This window comes from Fundulus heteroclitus, chromosome 20 (genome assembly GCF_011125445.2).
Source record: "Fundulus heteroclitus isolate FHET01 chromosome 20, MU-UCD_Fhet_4.1, whole genome shotgun sequence".
NCBI classification, from domain to species: Eukaryota; Metazoa; Chordata; class Actinopteri; order Cyprinodontiformes; family Fundulidae; genus Fundulus; species Fundulus heteroclitus.
In genome coordinates, this window is record NC_046380.1 from 33,762,988 (window position 1) to 33,781,158 (window position 18,171).

The following is an 18,171-nucleotide window of genomic DNA, read 5'->3' on the forward strand; positions in this document are numbered from 1 at the left end:
CCGCCGTGCGGCTGCAGGCGACAGTTTGGGGCTGACTGTCGCTGTCAGTGGCTGCTAGGCATGCGCCGCTGTCAGATTAGGATTTAAAACGACAGTGTATAATCTGATTTAACGCTCGCAGATTTAAAACAGACAAGGGTTTTCCAAAAATAACAGGTTTTTGTTACAAGTATAATGCTGTACGCAAGTTGTTTGGCTTTTGCTGGATCCACCGAAGCACAGCAAACTCAAGAGGTATTTTTTTTCAGAATATCATCCCACTCTGCTGTTCTGCTCTTTATAAAGTAACGCTGGCAGCGTAACATGTTCAGTGGCTAATTAGTCAGGCCGTCTGCTCAGGTAGCAGCCAGCAGCGGTTAGCCAGTTAGCAGCACGAAGGTACGCCACGAGTTTCAAACCTGCAAACACTTTCAACATAGCGTGCCCAGAGCTTAAAGTCTTGAACCAGGGTTATAAGAGGAAGCAGGAAGTCAGTGGAGTTTTCTACAGCTGCAAAAGGCGTATAGAATAACGCAGCATCGTCGACATCCCACACCCGCTTGCTGCACACTGCCAGTCAGCTGGCAGAAAGACGCCAGCAAAACGGGGACAACATTCGCTGCTCGGAAATGTTCCCGCTTACGAAAAGCACGTCCGGTCATGTCGCGGGAAGTGGAGGAGCTCCACTCTCCAATTAACCAGCTAAGATCGGCGTGCTGTGTTTTGAGTTATTCAATACGGAACGGAAAACGCAACAAAAAAATACCCGGTTAATCTATATTTTGAATTAAATGTACGAAAATCAAGGCAACAAACATTATAACACTCTCTTCACTGTAATAATCAATGTCATATTCTGGCAGTCGTGGAAATAATTATTGTCTTTGTCTTGAATAAAAGTTACTAGTACACTAGTGAAAGTTTTTACTAGTGTTGCGCCGATGCCATTTTTTGGCCCTGATACCGATACCTGGCTGTGCAGTATCGGCCGATACCGATACCATCTGTTTGAAATTGATGTGTGTGTGTATATGAAGAACTGCATACTACTTAGGGTAGTAGAACTATTTATTGCCTACCTGGAATGGGTGACAATAGTTGAATAAACTTTTGGCTCTCAAAGGCCAAAATAGTGCAACATTTGTGTAATAATTACATGTATAATAGTAGTGCAACAGTAAGACAGTAAAATTACATTAATAATTGAATAATCTCTTTTCAAATGCCAAAATAGTGCAACTTTCATGAACTTGTATAACACGTTTTATACTAGTCGGGAGAGAGAAGGCTGCGTTCAAGTGACATACAAACATCAAAATGGTATCGGCGCCCTATTTGTTGGCACTCGCCGATACCGATACCATCATTACCACACCGCCGACCCTGCAATGACGATTATGTTGCTGTGATGCAACAAGAGTCTGCACTTGCAAACTTGTCAGGAAATGCTGGATTACACGGAGGCTCCTTCAGGATCCCAACAGGCCGAGCGCACTAAATAACCTGCAGCCTCCCGTGCCTCGCTGCGACGCTGCGTCAGGCAGACGCCCCGTATCGGCCTCATCTTCGCCCGATCGCAGCCGGAATTAGCGACGCTCGGGCTTTTATTTGCTCCCAGAGCCCCATTACGCCGGTGGCGCTGTGGGCAAGAGTGCTTTTTTGCACACATTACGCTGGCTGCAAATGAAATAAAACGCCACTCCTGAGAGGGAACATGCGACTGTGTGAGAGACGGCTCGCCGTGGGTCCCGTTAGGCTATTCATCAATCATAAAGAGGAGCCTAATGGTCAATTTGCTCCATGTAAAGGAGTCCTGATGGAAAACAGCAGAGCATGTGGCTGACCCACATATTCAGAACGACAGCAGTGTGTTTAAGCGCTGTAAAAAAAAAAAAAAAAGAAATCATAAATAAATCTGTGATTGAAGACAAGGCAGGCTAAATAATTGATGATGCAACAGAAGAGGATCACTGTTATTATAATGTAAGGCTAGTCAACATTAGGGTGAATAGAAAGGTCCACACGGCCAGCGCATGGATGTGCCAACACGTTTGCTGGCCTGAATCCTCATCAAGGCCCCTTGTTCACAGAGGACCATTACAATCAGGGTCCAGAGGGCCGATTATTTTGACAGCTGGAAAGCATTACTGTTTTGTTTTCGTCCACCAACAGCCTTATTTGTGCCGGTGATGGATGAGCGGCAGGCTAAAACCTGCCCTCTGGTAACCGATCTTCTCTGCACAAATACTCATCAACCCCCCCCCCAGTTTTTTTTTTGGCTGCTCCAAATGGTACGTACTGTTTATCGATCAGGCGGACCTTTAGGTTACAAAGGATCCATGACACCTTTACAGGCCGGCTTCCTTTTGGTCCCACAGGCCCAGCAGTCTGTGAACCTACGTCATCCGGCCCACGGGGGAAGCAAAGTGCAAAACGGGCACCTTGTGGCTAGCTTTAAAAGCAATAACCACCATTCATTGCCCCCCCCGGTCGAGATGTGTGAACACAGAAAAAGTTTTAGAAAAACTGTTGTCTACCCTTCTGTTTTATGCACATTAATCAGTTCATCAGAGTAGCCAGGAGGCTGGACCTACTCCACTGGCCACTCTTCAAAATGGGAACAACAGGGGAACATTTGACTCAAGCTAGGCAGACGTCCGCTGACCTTCCTTCAGCAGTCAGACAAACGGCAGCGGGGGAAAACGGTCGGACGAACGCGTGTAAGAGTTAATATTTCTGGAACCGAGTTGATTTTGCCGCCGTGTTCCAGTGAGGCAGTGGAGGGGGGAGACGCAAACATCCTCCCTGATAAGAGAGCAGCGGAAAAGCTTACAAAGTCAGTTCCTTCTTCTGCGATGAAACATTAATGCGTTTTTCTGAAGAGGCGGCATGGAGGGCAACGTGTTCACGTTTTCATCTGGACGTGGACGCGTAAAGCAAAAACTCCCCTAGAGGCTCTGCAACCCTCCTGCACCCCGGGGTGAAAGTAAAACAGCCCTTTAAAAAAAAAAAAAAAAAAAAAAAAGACATCCCTGTACGAGCAGCTGAATTAGTGACTGATCCGTTACCGCAACCTGACGTTAAAAGCCACAAAAAAAAGAAGCGGCAACATGGCGGTCAAGCCTGGGTTCCTGCTGCAGCAACCCAAACCGCTGGGTTACATTTTATCTCCGGCTACAGCCAGGCTCCTTTTGCTTGGAGGCGGGGGAAGGAGGGGGTCTCGCAGCTTTCTTTAAGCCAGCTGAGCTGCAGCGTGCAGCAACGGGCGGGGTAGCCCTGCCTTCGTCGATCCTGCTCACTGGGACTGTTTCTGGAAGCGGGTAAGTCTGCTGAACCTAGACAAGAAGGAAGCGAGGAAAGTTGGTAGTCCTTCCCTGGCCGCCGTGCAGCAGCTGCATCACAGAGACGTTCCACTGTGGGCTCCTCCAGAGACAGAGACGACACCCGGCCAACATCTCCTGTCCATTCAGAGCGGACCTTAGACACCCGGCTGAGCGTCAAAAAAAGACTCGGACTGAGTTTGAAGCAACCGTATAATAATCGTCTTTCCGTATAACAGCACTTTCTCCCTGAGTTTACCTGCCAGCACGGAGCCGCTATCTCGCTGCAACCTTGGATGTCTTAAAAAAGATAATCCGGAGCCATAAAGCCATTCCCTTTGAAAACAAGAAAGATTGCGGTCGCTTGAATCTCCAGAGATAAGGTGTGGAGGAGATAACCGAGGGATGCGACGGCGTTCACACCCGGCCGTTTACAAACTACTGAGCGCTCGTCCCTCAACGGTACGGCGGGCTGTCGACGCTTTGGGACCGCCGCCACGACCCACGTGCTCGGAGGAGACCTCTCTTAAAAGTTGCATTCATGCGCTCGCGGGGAACCTGCTCGGCTCCTTTTTTTTTTTTTGCTCTGGAGCCTCGGCCGTCCCACAACGCACGGGAACCAAAACGCGGGCGGATGCGCCGGGAACCCCGAGAACAAGGAGCCCGATTGTCAGTCGGCGCTGGAGAAGACGCCGCTGTAGGGAGGATAGAGGGCCTTATCATTGCTGGAGCACCCAGAACACTGGAGGACGGGCTCATAAAAAAAAAAAAAAAAATGGCCCAAAGCAGCTAATCCCTCCTTAATGAGCTGACAGACAAGGTATCAGCTGTTGTCAGCCGTCCTCCAGCCAGGATGCTGATTTATTTCCCACAAATTTAATTTGTGAGCTATTGCTTCCAATGCAGAAAAGGAAAAGTGGATAATGCCCGTCATTAATCTGTGGGGGGGGGAATGAAGGGCTTCATTTGTTATGACATGTCTGTTTACTGGTACTCGTCCACAAGCTAACAGGTTTGCTCGTTCTACCTCGTTCACAATCCATTTAAAGGAAACAATACTGCAGACCTGTTAGCCATTGCAGCCCTTTGACGTAATAAACGTCATGAACACAAATGTCAGAGCACTGGTGTGAATATGCCGAAACATTTAAGTCCCCTCACACGGCTGTAAAGAAGCCCAGGCTAAACATGAAACCGTGAAGTAAGAAATAAAAGAGGTTATCCACGGCCCAACGAGTGTAATCATGCCCCGTCGACACTAGAGATGCACAGAGCTGTCGGTTCTTCCTCCCGGTCGGGCCTGCCGATCCTGATTTGACCCCCCCCCCCCTCCTCTAAGGACCACAACAGATTGAATAATAACAAGTATCCAATAGAAATGTACATAAATAGTCACATTCATGCAGTTTTCAACTCTAGGGTCATTTTCTACTGAACTCAAGATATAGGCTATCAAAGTTGGGGTCTTCCAACTAGCAGTCACTCAGTCCTGCTCGGTTCAAACATCCATTATGTCACGATGTTTGTACACATCAAACGCAGCGAATAAGATTACAGCATCAAAGTGCTTACAGAAGTTTATTTTGGATGCCCTCGGAGCTCAGAAACTGAAACTGGCCGAGCAGCGAATGAAAGCGGTGAAAAACAATGCTCCTTTCACACCAACGATACTTTTCCAACCCCGACCTGTGAGATAACTCGGGGACTCCTGAGGGCTCGCCCGCCCGGGGGCACCTGCCGGTTTCACTAGGGTACATTCAAAACCCTTGTTAACGTTTTAATCTACGGTCAACGTGAACTAGAAAAATTACCAGTGGGCGCTTTTTCGCCCCCCCTCTCCCATTTCTTACTCAACACTTTTTTTAAAGTAAACGCGAGGCAGACTGAAGCTAGCTAACGTTAGCTCCTTTACGGCTGAGATGGATATCGGTGACGACAGGCTGCTTCAGGCCAGCTATTGAAATCCTCCATGATCAAATCAGACCTTAACCCCACTGAATAAATGAGCGGGTGTTTAATTTAACTCTGGGCCCAAAGCAGCTGCACAGTTCGCTTATGCCTTCGGCCGGCTCCGGTTGCACAAACGCAGAGGGGAACCCTCCCCGGCTAATTTCTGGACAAAAAACGTCTACTTTGCTTTCAATCACAACAACAACAAAAATTATTTTAAGTAGCAGGTAACTTTCCCCCTTCATAAACCCAGTCAGCCCGTCGTGGACGGGTCAGCGAATAGTTGAGAGAGCGCTTTACTTACAGGGACACAGTCCGGACTGGAAGGTCCAGAGGCGGGACTGCCAGCTCCAGGCCGCTGCAGTCCACCGAATCCCCGCCGCAGGTACAGTTCTGGGGGCAAGGTGCGTCCGAACACAGTCCCAAAGTGTTCAGCAGCTCCAGCGACAGCATTAAATAAAGAACAGAGCGAGAAACGCATCCGAGCCGTCCCCGGGACGCCGCCATTTTGTATCCAGTCCAGCAGCGGCAGCGCGGCGGCGGAGCTCTCCCGGTCTCCCGGTGCCCAGAGGCTGGGGGGGAACTGCGATCAGTCTCGGTTCGGGAGGAGCGGGGACCCTTCGCAGCTCATCAACTAATCTCGTTGCGGCACAAAGGCTGGCAGGGACAACTTCGCGTCCGTCTCAGCGGGATTCATCCCCCGAAACGAGTCCTCGCTCCCAACTTTCTCCCTCCGGAGTCCGACGCCGGAGAAATTCACAGAAGAAGAAAAAGAACCGGGCTTTCGGAAACATTTAACTCGAAGAAAGTAGTAAAAAAGTGTTGGTAAAAAAAAAAGAAAAGAAGAAGAAGGCAGTCCTTCGCAGCGGCCGCTGAAAACACGCAGGAGCCAAATGTTAAAGGACAGTCCGAGTCCGACTCCAGCTGCTCTCCGTCTCCAGAACTGCCTCCAACACAAACTTCCAAAAGCGTCGGAACAATTAGCCACCACAAAAATTAAATATCAACTGAATAAATTAGGAACAGTGGTTTAAAAAAAAGAAGGAAAAACTCAAAACCAACAAGTCTCGAACCGAACGCCTTTCCGAGATCTCTGTTGGGAATCTGAGCCGCATAAATCCAACTTTGGAGCGAGGACTCGGTACCATCCAGAGAAACTCCACCGGCAGCTCATCAGGTGCAGTCTGCGCTCTCACAAACTAGAGGATCCGATAAATAACCGAACTGCGTCCCCCTCCTCCTTCCGAGCGTGCTTTAACCACCATGAGTTTTCTCCTTTGCCGAGTTACTTTTCCCTTTTTTTTTTTCGTATCCGATCGCTCCGTAGTCCCACGTTGGAAGCACAACAGCGAGCCTCCCGTCACTCGCTCTGATTGGCTGATAGATTTGATAAAGCAACCTGATTGGTCGTTGCGGTCTCTGACTGCATCTAGGAGTGCAGCCCCCTTGAGCGGCGGTCACTCAACGCCCGCTGGGCCCCGCCCAAGTTTCCCACCCGAGGGTGTGAAACCGCACCCCCCCCCCACCCACCTCCACTCTCACTGCTTCTTAAAGGGACAATCAGCCCCAGCTCAATCTCTGTAATCGCATTATAACAAGCCATAATAACATAATTGGTTTGAATGCCCCCAATAATGGCGTTCCGACACCAGGATTTACATGTGAAAGAAAGAGTCAGGAGAGGAAGTAATAAACAGGGCTCTGGTACACATGGCATTTGAAAGAGAAAGAAAATCTCCAGGTACATTGACCCTGTTATTCAAACACTGTTAAAAGGCTCGTCCATGCAGCTTCAAAAACTATTTTTTTTTTTACCTTCATTTAAATGCTTTGTAAACCTATAAAATCGTGAAGAGTCGTCCCATAAACGTGCTTTAGTCGTGCACTTTTGAACAAATTGTTGTCGTTTACTTGGTCTCCTTGACGCTGACTCATCACTGAAAGTTGTTGCTCCCTTTGTTCTTCTCATGATGTCAGTTTATAGGCTTCAGTGTTAAGGATTGCCATTCAAATACAATGAAATAAAGAAGTAGTATTTGTTTGTTTGTCTGCTTTGATTGTTTTTTAACCAACAACCCAGTATATACCCCTTATAAGTCATATAAGGGGTATATACAAACCATCCAAAAGTATCTACAAAAGTTTGGTGTGGTAAACATATGTGCAAAGGCTTGAAATCAAGCCTTCTATTGATGCAGTAGCATAATCTCATGCTGATAAATTATTAAAATTCTAACCTTATATATATATATATATATATATATATATATATATATATATATATATATATATATATATATATATATATATACAGGCATATTAAAGAAATTAGAGATTAAAAGTACATTTTAAAAATAAAAGCCTTTAAAAGCACATTAAATATACTTTAGATTAAGCCCATTTCTGAATAATTATTTTCTATTGGTCTGTTTTTATCTATCTATCTATCTATCTATCTATCTATCTATCTATCTATCTATCTATCTATCTATCTATCTATCTATCTATCTATCTATCTATCTATCTATCTATCTATCTATCTATCTATATATCTATCTATCTATCTATTTATTTATGCATGCACATAATCTCATAATCTGTTTTGTATATTTGATTTGAATTTATGCTCATATTTTTATCTTATATTATTCAATATGCAGGGTCCTCCCCCACTGGATAAATGTACTTAAATGAATCTATTTTGAGACTTTGTACATATCTTTACATGGGATGCCAATAACCAGGGCTGGCACTATACATTGGCCCAAATCATATAGCATTTAATTGTACTTTATAGACATTCATTGCACACGAGCCCAGTAATATGTGTTCAGGAATACAATAATAAAATAATTATACCCCTTGCAGATTTAGGTTTAAAGTACTCTTTTAATTTTAGCAACTTGTTTATTCTGTCTGCAAGTTATATAAACATCTTTCCATCAGCCACCTGGACTGCTGACTCAAATCTGCTCGAAAAATCTGTGGAGGGAGTTAAAGATTTGGGTTATGTCAAGGAGCATCAAAGACTCGAGGCTCTTTACCGAAGATAAACCCTCAAAGCACCAGTGCAAATCAGTTGAGTAATTATGGAAAGAGTTTGTCGATGAGGCAAGATTTTTCCACTAAAATTTAACAGGCCATGTTTTAATAAAAATAATCAAAAGCAAACAGATAAATTGTTTTCTTCTCCAAAGCCAGGGGCGGTTCTAGACAGGGGCCAACAGGGGCCCATGCCCCAGTAGAAATGGTCCTGGCCCCTGTTATGGCCCCTGTACTAAAGACATAACATTAAAATACACTTCTTCTAATTATTTGCAATGGCAAAGAAACCATAACTGATTGGTCACTTTGACCAATTTTATTTTTTACCTATACAGTTTTACTCCAAGAAGAATTTAAAAATTAAGATGTTTCACGTTTAGCTTTACACTGCAAAAAGGGAACTTAAAGTAAGTACAATTTTCTTGAAACGAGTGTATTTTTCCTTGATTTGAATAGCTAAACAAGACCATTTGCCAATGGAATGAGTATTTTTACCCCTAAAATAGGATAATTAGATATGCTGCACTTACAATAAGATGATGGAGATGAATTGTTCTTATTTTAAGTGCAAAAATCTTGTTCCATTAGCAAATAGTCTTATTTACCTGCTCAAATCAAGGAAAAATACATAAATTTTAACAAAATTTTACTTACTTTGCGTTCCCTTTTTGCAGTGTAGCCGTATTGAGCTGGGGGCAAAGTTTTAATCTGCTTTATCAGGGGTCTAAAACCTGCAGTTCCAGAGCCACAAGTGGCTCACCTAATATTATTACACAGTTAAATATTGCCATTTTATTGCTTTATTTATTTTTTTTGTTCTGTGCCCCTGTGAAAAAACACTGGCCCCACCTTGGCCCCCCTGGTAAATTTGGTCTAGAACCGCCACTGTCCAAAGCTGATACTTTTCTTACATTACTTTATTATCCTTTGAGTGACATCTTTCCCATTTCATGTCGGTAACAAACTCCTTGATTGAATTCAGATTATTACAAATCTAAAACTACCCGCCATATTTTTGTGCTTACTCTACATTATTAACAAAACGTGTCACAAGGAGTTCTGGTTACAGAGCCGCCTCCAAGGTGAAACTTCTACCTGTAAAATGATCCGCGTCGTGATGATTCGTTTCCACGTGCGCTGTTTTAAACGTAGGACTTTTAATGTTGCGCGTGGCGATCTCTAAGTGCTTCTTTCACCACCGTCTGCCATGCAGTGTGCGGCAAACGTTTTCGTCCAGGTGTGTCTTCGCATGCGCATGTAGTCTCTGAGTGACTCCATGTGTTTCGTCCATCCGTATTGATCTTTCCACCATTTGAACCTGCCCTGTAAAGGCCACATGAAAGCCAAAAATTCTTCCCAAATGCTGGATTCGTGTTTGCCCGTGGCCTCAGAAATGCACATCTGTGATAAATCAGCGGCGCTGTCAGCCAGCCTGGCCCCATGGACCCCCCCCCATCACATTTTTTCTTGCCACTGACAGATTGTTTTGATTGACTTTGTCAGAGCTATTGTGATCACTTCGCGCTGGGCGAAGGCCCAGGTTTCGCTGCCATTAATCACAATAGCCTGGACACAGATATTCGCACCTGCAGCACTGCAGGCAAGTTCAGTGGCACAGTTCCTTGTTCCATTTCCAGTAAACAGACAATGGTTTCACATTGCAGCGGGTGTGTGTGTGTGTGCACATTCGCCTGCAGGTGAGGCCTCCAGCTAATGGAGGAAAGGAAAATAAATGAAAAGTGAGACCCTGTTAAAACATGACTTCAGCGATGATGGAGAGAAAAATAACTGATTCTCATAGTTTGTGCAAAGCCCGTAGTGCTTCAAGACTTGGGAAGGGAGTTGCTATTGAGAATCCTAGTTCCTCAAATACTAAACAACCAATTTTAATAGAGCACTTCTGGTAATATTTAGATAGGATAATACCTCTGACCTCATGGTGAATTCACACTTCCCAGCAGGTCTGCACGAAGTTAAAAAAAAATGTTGATCATATAATTTATATCATAAATATACATTTTATGATATCAGCTGCGAAAAGTGCCTCGTTTCTTGTTTCCTCTGTTTCTCATGTGTGGGTTCAGTACTCTGTGACTTTTAGCATTCAGGGCAACGTCATTATTTTATCCAGTGTGAGCATCAACTGCTCTGAGACACTTTCTAACTGGCTAAACCAGTGGTGGGCTGTCAACAGGGGGTGGCTTTGGCGCAGACCCCATCAAAATTAAAGGAGCAAAATATGAATTAGGTAATAAAAATCTAATTATCGTTGTTCTCTCATAAAACGTTTCTGAATTTGGAATTTTCACTATTCTCGTTGCATTTTTGGGTTATTTGAAGTTTTTTGTTTGTGTAAATCCAAATTTTTTCATGCTGAGGAATGTCGGCCAGAAAGGTGTTAATAATCTTAATCTTTGGCTTCCATGTCACTTCATTGGTTATTCTCCTCGGTAGCTAATCAACACTTCTCTTCCTCATTCTTCATCTAAGCAGACTAATCCATCATACCTGTCACACCCATGGCAGCTGAATTGCAAAGGTGTTAATGTCACTCAAACAGCCTGAGTAACCAGCTACTCTGCTGGAAACAAATATGCTTATTCGCACTAACGCAGCAGGCATTATGTGTTCTCTGTAAACATGCACCTCTGCATATAAATATATCTCTTTAAAGTGATGTGTCTTCATTTGAATAAAAAAGCGGTCGATTTCCTTGTTTGTACCCACAAACTCGTCGAATAAAGATCATTCTGATTCTGACAGGCTCCAAATGAAAGAATCAGCAAAAAATAAATAAATTAATTAATTAATTTAAAAAAAAAGATGAACAACGACAACATAGAAAATTCTGACATTTATTTATAAAAAAATTATAATTTCACAAGGCTTTTGTCCAGCAGCTGATAAGTGACTGTGGACGTATTTATGCTTGGTAGAATTTATTGTTGTGTTATAATCCCAGACCTGGGGTGCGATTTTTTATTTTTTATTTATCATCACCAGCTGCCACAAGGCTAAACTTTACATCAACATGTAAAATGTTAGTTCATAACCTTCAGCCAACAATTTTTGCCCTCCTAACAATCCTTTGCCCTATCTATTTTCCTTTGCCACAGCAATATCACACACGCTGATATCGCTGTGGCAATGTATTAGTTATATATTATATACATACTATATGTAAAGAAAAACCTGGACACTAAGAGCTGACTAAGAAAGTTCTGTTTTTTTCTTTCTTCCAGAAATACAGCTCTTGGCAGATTCACTCCTTCACCATGTCGTACCACGACATCAGCATTTTTTTTCTCTGCTTCCATTTCAAAGCAGTAACTAAGCCATTTTGTAACAATATAGTTTACCAATTGCATGTTTATTTTGCTTTGCTGTAAATTATTTTTTAGTGCCCATGAACAACTTAATTCCAATCCTTCATCCATTTATGTGAAAAAGGCCCTGTGCAGGGACTCTTACTCTGCGCTAGTGCAAAGGTTGGATGCAGCGAAGTGGATCTGTTTATCCGAAGTTGAACTCTTTAGTTCCAGTGACAGGATCTCTTAATGCTTCAGGGTACTAACACATTCTGGACAATTTAACGCCTCCATCTTTGCAGGAACAGTTTGGGGGTTGGGGGCCTTACTGATCCAACGTGACTGCAGACCGGCGCACAAAGCAAGATCGATACAGACATGGTTCACAGGGTCTGGAAGAAGCATCGAATGACCTGCACCAATTGCTGGTCTTAGTGTGGTCGAACACCTTTGGGATGAATTAGAATGAAGACTGGCCAGACTTTCCGTCCAACATCAGTGTGTAACCTCAAAAGAAATATAATTTCTCCACGAACGGTCAAAGATTCCCATAACCACTTTCCTTAAAGTTGTAGGAGCCCCAAAGAGTTGAAGCTATCGTGGCTGTAAAAGGGCGGGGTGACACCATATTTACCCCTATGGATCAAGAATGGGATGTCACTCGTGTTTATTTGTGCGCGGTGGACAAGCAAAATGCTTTTGGCAATGCAGTGTGTACAAATGGCTGTCGGTTGCCACAATACATCTTTAGTTTATTGTTCCAATCTATTATTTTAGCCCATCTGTGGTGTGTCCACATCTTCAACACATATACTGGGTTGGAGGGTTTACTTTTGCAGCAATCCCAAGTATGCCCAACCTTACATTTTGATGTTCCTTCAACTGGCACGGTATGTGGACATAGGTACTTTGGAGGTCTATTTTAGGAGGACCGTTGACACGTCTTTTAATGTGATTTACTTGATGGATGACCTGCCGTAAATGACCTGGCTTACAAATAACTTTAACAAGGAGAGCGCTTGGTGAGGACGGTGAGTCAAAGTCTCATCCAGGCTTGATGAGTTTGTCCTTTGGTCCAGAGGTTATATACTGATGCAGAAATATAAAGATGAGCATAGTACAGTTTTTTTTTGTGTGTGAAAATTGTTATTCTGCAGGTTTATTTTGAAAGTTAAACACTTCCACTGACAGTAATGATTTGCTTATTATTTAATTGAATATAGTTCTTTATTTTGAGCCACAAAGAATAAATCAACAGTGTATGTAAAGAATCAAGAATTTCACCACAATAACACAGTTTACCTGTTTACTCTTGCCCGTTTTTTCTTTGCCCTTGTGCTGCTGTGTGACGCTGTGACTGGTGTCCATTGTGAAAGGACTAATGACTGAACCAGATGAGTCCAAGCCCATGTCTGTTCTTTGTTTGTCAATGCTTCAAATGTACTCTATATTGACGTTACAGGTTTTTGATCGAAATGTGTCAGTGTAAATGCAGGCCTGCATAGAAAAGTGGAAGCAGGAGTTTTTTTTCAAAGGTGTTCGAGTCAACGGCACGTTGATCACATTTCTCTTTCTTTAGGTCTGGGAGTGTAACATGATGGTGGCGGTGTGAAGGGGGGGGGGGTGGCTGAGGCCTGGAGCAATTCATCACGCTCATCTCCCTGGAATCTTAAAAGATAACAAACCATCTGCTGCAGCCATTCATCAGGCATAAAATGGAAAGGCGTGAAGCCCGGGCCAACTCATCATACCAGCGCTCGATGGCTAACGTGTGTTGCAGGAGTGTGGAAATGCCTCGGTAATAGGAAGCAGAAAAAGGTTAGGTGGGTTTCAGTCGATGCCGGCACGCCTGCTACCATGCAGGAGATCCGGCCTAAAGGGGTTCGAGGACAGATGTACAGAGGAAGAAAAGATATAAGACGTTTCGGGGACCGTTCCTCACTTGAAAGACGAATTCGCATCCTCCACTCTGCCGCATTTTGGACCCAGATTTGGCTCAATCGGTCTTGATTTTTCATGCCTTGAATGTGAACATTTGGTGGCGTTTACAGTAGATGTCAATTACGTCCCTTCTTTTGCCCTTTTGCCATGTGCTTTTTATCCAGGCTGACCACTGCTGTCCAAATGCCTGCATGGATGCTGAATACATCAACCACTTAATTAGATAAATGAACTATATAGTAAAAGGTGCTGTAAAAGTTGAGAAACAGAACATGGTAGTCACGGGCCTGTTTCTGGTTTCTAGGGTTTTAAAATGTTCTGGTTTCACAACAAAACCGTTCCTACAGCTGAAGGTCCTTTTAACCAAACCCCAGAAAGACTGTCGGAGTGATGGGGGGCCGTTTTGTATGGAGCACAGAGCGGATCATTGCTCACCCCTCTCCTACCTGTTGCTGCACATCACCTGTTGCCGCCGCGTGTTTCTCTTGTGCACCAGAAAGACAAATTGGACTGTCTGGAATGCCGTGGCATGGAAACCAGAAGAGCCCCACCCATTACTCCTAATGAGGCTGTTTTTGGTAAGCTGAAAGCGCCGCCACCAAAGATAGACCGGCTGAATAGCCAGCTGATATCTGCTCGTTAAGAAGAGCAAAAGGCTCAATAAGCATTTTAGAAACTCCTGCAAAAGTAAAGAATTTGCGTTTTATGTTTGTGCTCCAAGTCTACGAATCAAAATCAAAAACACAATTCAAAACTCAAGTAATTGGCAATGCATTTCGTTTTTTTTTTTTTTTTAGCAGCAGTAGGGAAATTTTTTCATCTTTTCTGCTTTAAACAAAAGCAATTTGAATTTGCTCTACATTTTTTTTTGTTCACACCCTGAAACTGGAAATCACACTGGGGGAATCTGACAGTCTGCTAAGATAAAACTGATCACTGATGCTTTTCTTAATAGACGTCACTTCCTGAACAAGCAATGCCGTTTTAATACAAATGCAATTTATTAGATTGTGACCAATCGTGGACAGCCTGGTCAGAAAGCAAGTCACCCCGGTTGTCCTATTGGCAGCTGGTCAGCTTGGGTTCAAAGCTGTTCTCTGATCGAGGCTCCAGCTTGGGAAGTGCAAAGTATGGAGACGTAACAGCAAAGTATTCCACAGGACATATTTCTCCCATTTAGTAGGCTTTATTTTTATTTTATTTTTTCTAGAAGCAGCAGCGCAGGTAAAATCTGTTGGTATATTAATGAAAATAAAACCAGCACGACAGCGTGTTACAAAAGGATCCGTGAGGCTCGTGGGATGTTTGCTTTGTGACAAATATCTGCTGTTGAAAGGCATTTTGCAGAAGCAAAAATGAGGATTAGACTTTGTTTAAACTGCCAACATGTTTTGTCACGACATTTGTGTCTTTGAACAAGCTCGCGAAGTTGTGTAACACTTTCAGGGTGAAAGTCATAACTTCTTCCTGTCTACTTTGCAAGGCTTTTTGCAGCAGGGAACCAATTAAACGTCCTAATCAACTTGTAATTACAATGTAGATAATACAGAATGATCTGGCATGGCTTAGAGCAGGGGTCGCCAACCCTTTTGAAACTGAGAGCTACTTCACGGGTACCGCGTCATACGAAGGGCTACCAGTACTGACTTTTGAACTACAAGAGTCGAAGCTCACCTAAACGTTACGCAATATTAACATGTTTTAAATCCAGTGTTCCTACAGCATAAGGCAAGTTCAATTCAAGACTTTTTAAGACCTTTTAATGCCACTTGAAATAAAAAGTTAAGACCAACTTCACGATAAACAAGACAAACCTGGTTGCGACATCTTCACCCAAATGTTTATTTGAACATAAACCATTATTTTCTGGCCCAGTAGACATGTTTAAAAATTTAAAAAACATTCCATATAGGAAGAAAGCTAAAAAAAAAACCCACACAAATTACAGATATATTTTTAACAACTACTGAACTGAATTCTTTGTTTTGTTCCCTACTAAAATAAACTATAAATCAGTTTTAAAAACCACAACATAACCAGTGCCAACTGTTTTTCGCAGCTATGGTCCGGCCGCAACAGTTTTATCGGTTCCGCTATCGGGACGGAACCAATAATGGTTACATTGAGCCATTCGGTAAATTTAAAAAAAATATAATTGTGTCAATTATTTTACCGTTTGGTAAGGATTACAAAAATAAAATCCTATTTATGACCTGGTAACAATTTTAAGACCTAAGACAGACTGATTTAAGACATTTTAATGCCAATTAAGGCATTAGTTTTATAATACAGAATTCAATGCCTTTTAAGACTTTTTAAGGATCCGCGGGAACCCTGAAATCTGAACAAAATAGTGTTTTTAAATTCAGCTCATGGAGGGTTGAGCTATTTTTTTGAACAGGCTTGTGAGCACCACATACGGTGTTTGGGGGCTTTCTGGTGCCTGCAGGCACCATGTTGGTGACCCTTGTCTTAGAAGGAAGGTAGCACAATAAAAAAACAAAAAAAAAAATAAAACATTCAGGATAAATGTTCTAATAAAAACGTATGACTTGTGTGTTTTTTTTTTTTTTTGGTGCAACCAGGTGTCCAAACAGCCGCGGCTTCTGCCGTTTTCGTTGTTGTTTTATTACTTCTACCGGTACTGAAAGACTGCTAACATTTTCTGTTCCCATCGGTGCTCGTCAAAATGAGAGCAGTGAGTCAGACCGAGCGTTGCCAGGTTTCTGTCAGCAGGAAGGACTCGCGGCCTGCGCGGGCCCAACGGCGAGCACTGAAAGACGGAAACCGCACCACCTCCCTAACCTGTTCCATCACGAGGTAGGTGTGGTCTCCCCCCCCCCCCCCCCCACCCCCCCGTCTGTTGTGCTTCAAGACACCGTGTCAGCTGAAGCGCAGGTATGCATTGTTTGAAGAAGCGGGACCAAAAATGAAATGGCAGTTGCTTTCCAAATCTTTTCAACAGGTGTTTGCTTGTGTCTACATCGCTGACGTCCTCGCCCCGCTGAAATTAAAGATGAGGTCACAGGCTTGTTGTTTTATAGTTTGTTTTTTTTTTTTTTTTTCCTTTCTGTGTTTTTTTTCCGACAGGGAGGGTGAGGAAAGGGTTGTCGTCAACAAGAATATTTCAGAAAAGAAGCAGCGGCCTAGAACGACTTCGCCTTAAGGGGAGGAATGTGTGCGTTTCGGTCCACGCGAGGTGACTGTGGTGCCGAAGGGCCCCGCGGCAACCGGAGCCTTTTGAATAACGTTCGGGGCTTGCATCATTGCATGGATGCATTCGCTGTACATATGAATGCAAAAATCATTCATCCCTGTTTGTAGTCTTGTTCCCCATGTGTTCAGTCCTACAGTGGCCCTGCAACGCTATTCGTACACCTTGCACTTTTTTTTTTTTTACTTTAGTCACTTTGCAACCACAAAACGCAATGCATTTGTGGTTATTAAATGCCGTTCTGTTTTGATTTACTTTGACGGACTAACACGAATTAGCACGCTACCTGCAAACGGTTTTTCGGCATTTATGCAAATAAAAAAAAAAAAATGGTGGCCTACATTTGCATTTAAGCCTCTTTACCGGTATACCTGCCTTCTGAATTCACCCAACCGTTAGTGAGAGTCCCCCCTTTGTGTAATGTAATCCCAGCACGCATCCAGCTGCTCTGTGAAGCTCTCAGGGGTTTGCTAGGAACTCATCGGTGAACACAGCAGACAGGTTGGGGATAAAGTTGTGGAGAAGTTTAAAGCAGGGTGACCTTGTAGAATAATATCCCAAGCTTTAAATGTCTCTCAGAGCACCGTTTACTCCGCCATCTGAAAACGGGAAGGGCATGACGCAACGACACACCCACATTTATCAGAAAAACTGCCCAGAAGCCCATGGAACATCTGGAGGAGCCACAAAAAAACTATAGCAGATCAGGTAGGAGAGGCTGTCGACAGGACAATAGCTAGTGATCTGTACGAATCTAGAGTGGTAAGGAAAGAAAAAAAAACAAAAACAAAAGGATACTAGCTTGCCGTTTGAGGAAGACAGTAAAACTCTGAAGAATCTAGTCTAGTCAGATGAGGGCGAAAACCTAGCGTTGCACGCCGCTCTGAACACAGCATAACAGCAGAGAGACATGGTAGTGGCAGCATCATGCTGTGGGAATACATTTCTGCAGCAGTGCCGCGGAAAGTGGCCAGGGTGCATGGGACGATGGATGAAGCTAACGGTCGGACATTCCTAGAAGAAAACCTGTTAGAGACAGCAACAGGCTTGAGACTGAGATGGACATTTACCTTCCAGGAGGATCACATAGAGCCTGGGCAACAACGGTTTAGTGCGAAAGCTAATGATTGTTAGAATGGCCCAGTCAAACTCAAGATCTACATCAAATTATCAATATGTTGCCAGTCTTACATAGGAAAAAAAAGGAAAAAAAAGAAGAAAAAGAAAAAAAAAGGAAAAAAAGAGGGAAAAAAAGGAAAAAAGAGAAAAAAAAGAGAAAAAAAGAGGGAAAAAAGGGAAAAAAAGGAAAAAAAAAAGAAAAAAAGGAAAGAAAAAGAAAAAAAGAGAAGAAAAAAAGGAAAAAGAAAAAAAAGAGAAAAAAAATGTTGCCAGTCTTTTGAATGAGCATGACCCA

The 18,171-nt window shown here is 43.3% G+C and overlaps 1 protein-coding gene across 1 annotated transcript in view; it reads right to left on the reverse strand.

The window, feature by feature from the left end:
• The window catches only part of lrig1 (leucine-rich repeats and immunoglobulin-like domains 1), a 44,473-nt gene extending 37,915 nt beyond the window's left edge, over positions 1 to 6,558 (reverse strand). The window contains exon 1 of the mRNA XM_036124606.1: positions 5,554 to 6,558. Coding sequence (XP_035980499.1) covers positions 5,554 to 5,756 — 203 coding nt within the window. The 5' untranslated portion in view covers positions 5,757 to 6,558. The remainder of the gene's footprint in view (positions 1 to 5,553) is intronic.
• Between the last annotated feature and the right edge of the window lie 11,613 nt (positions 6,559 to 18,171).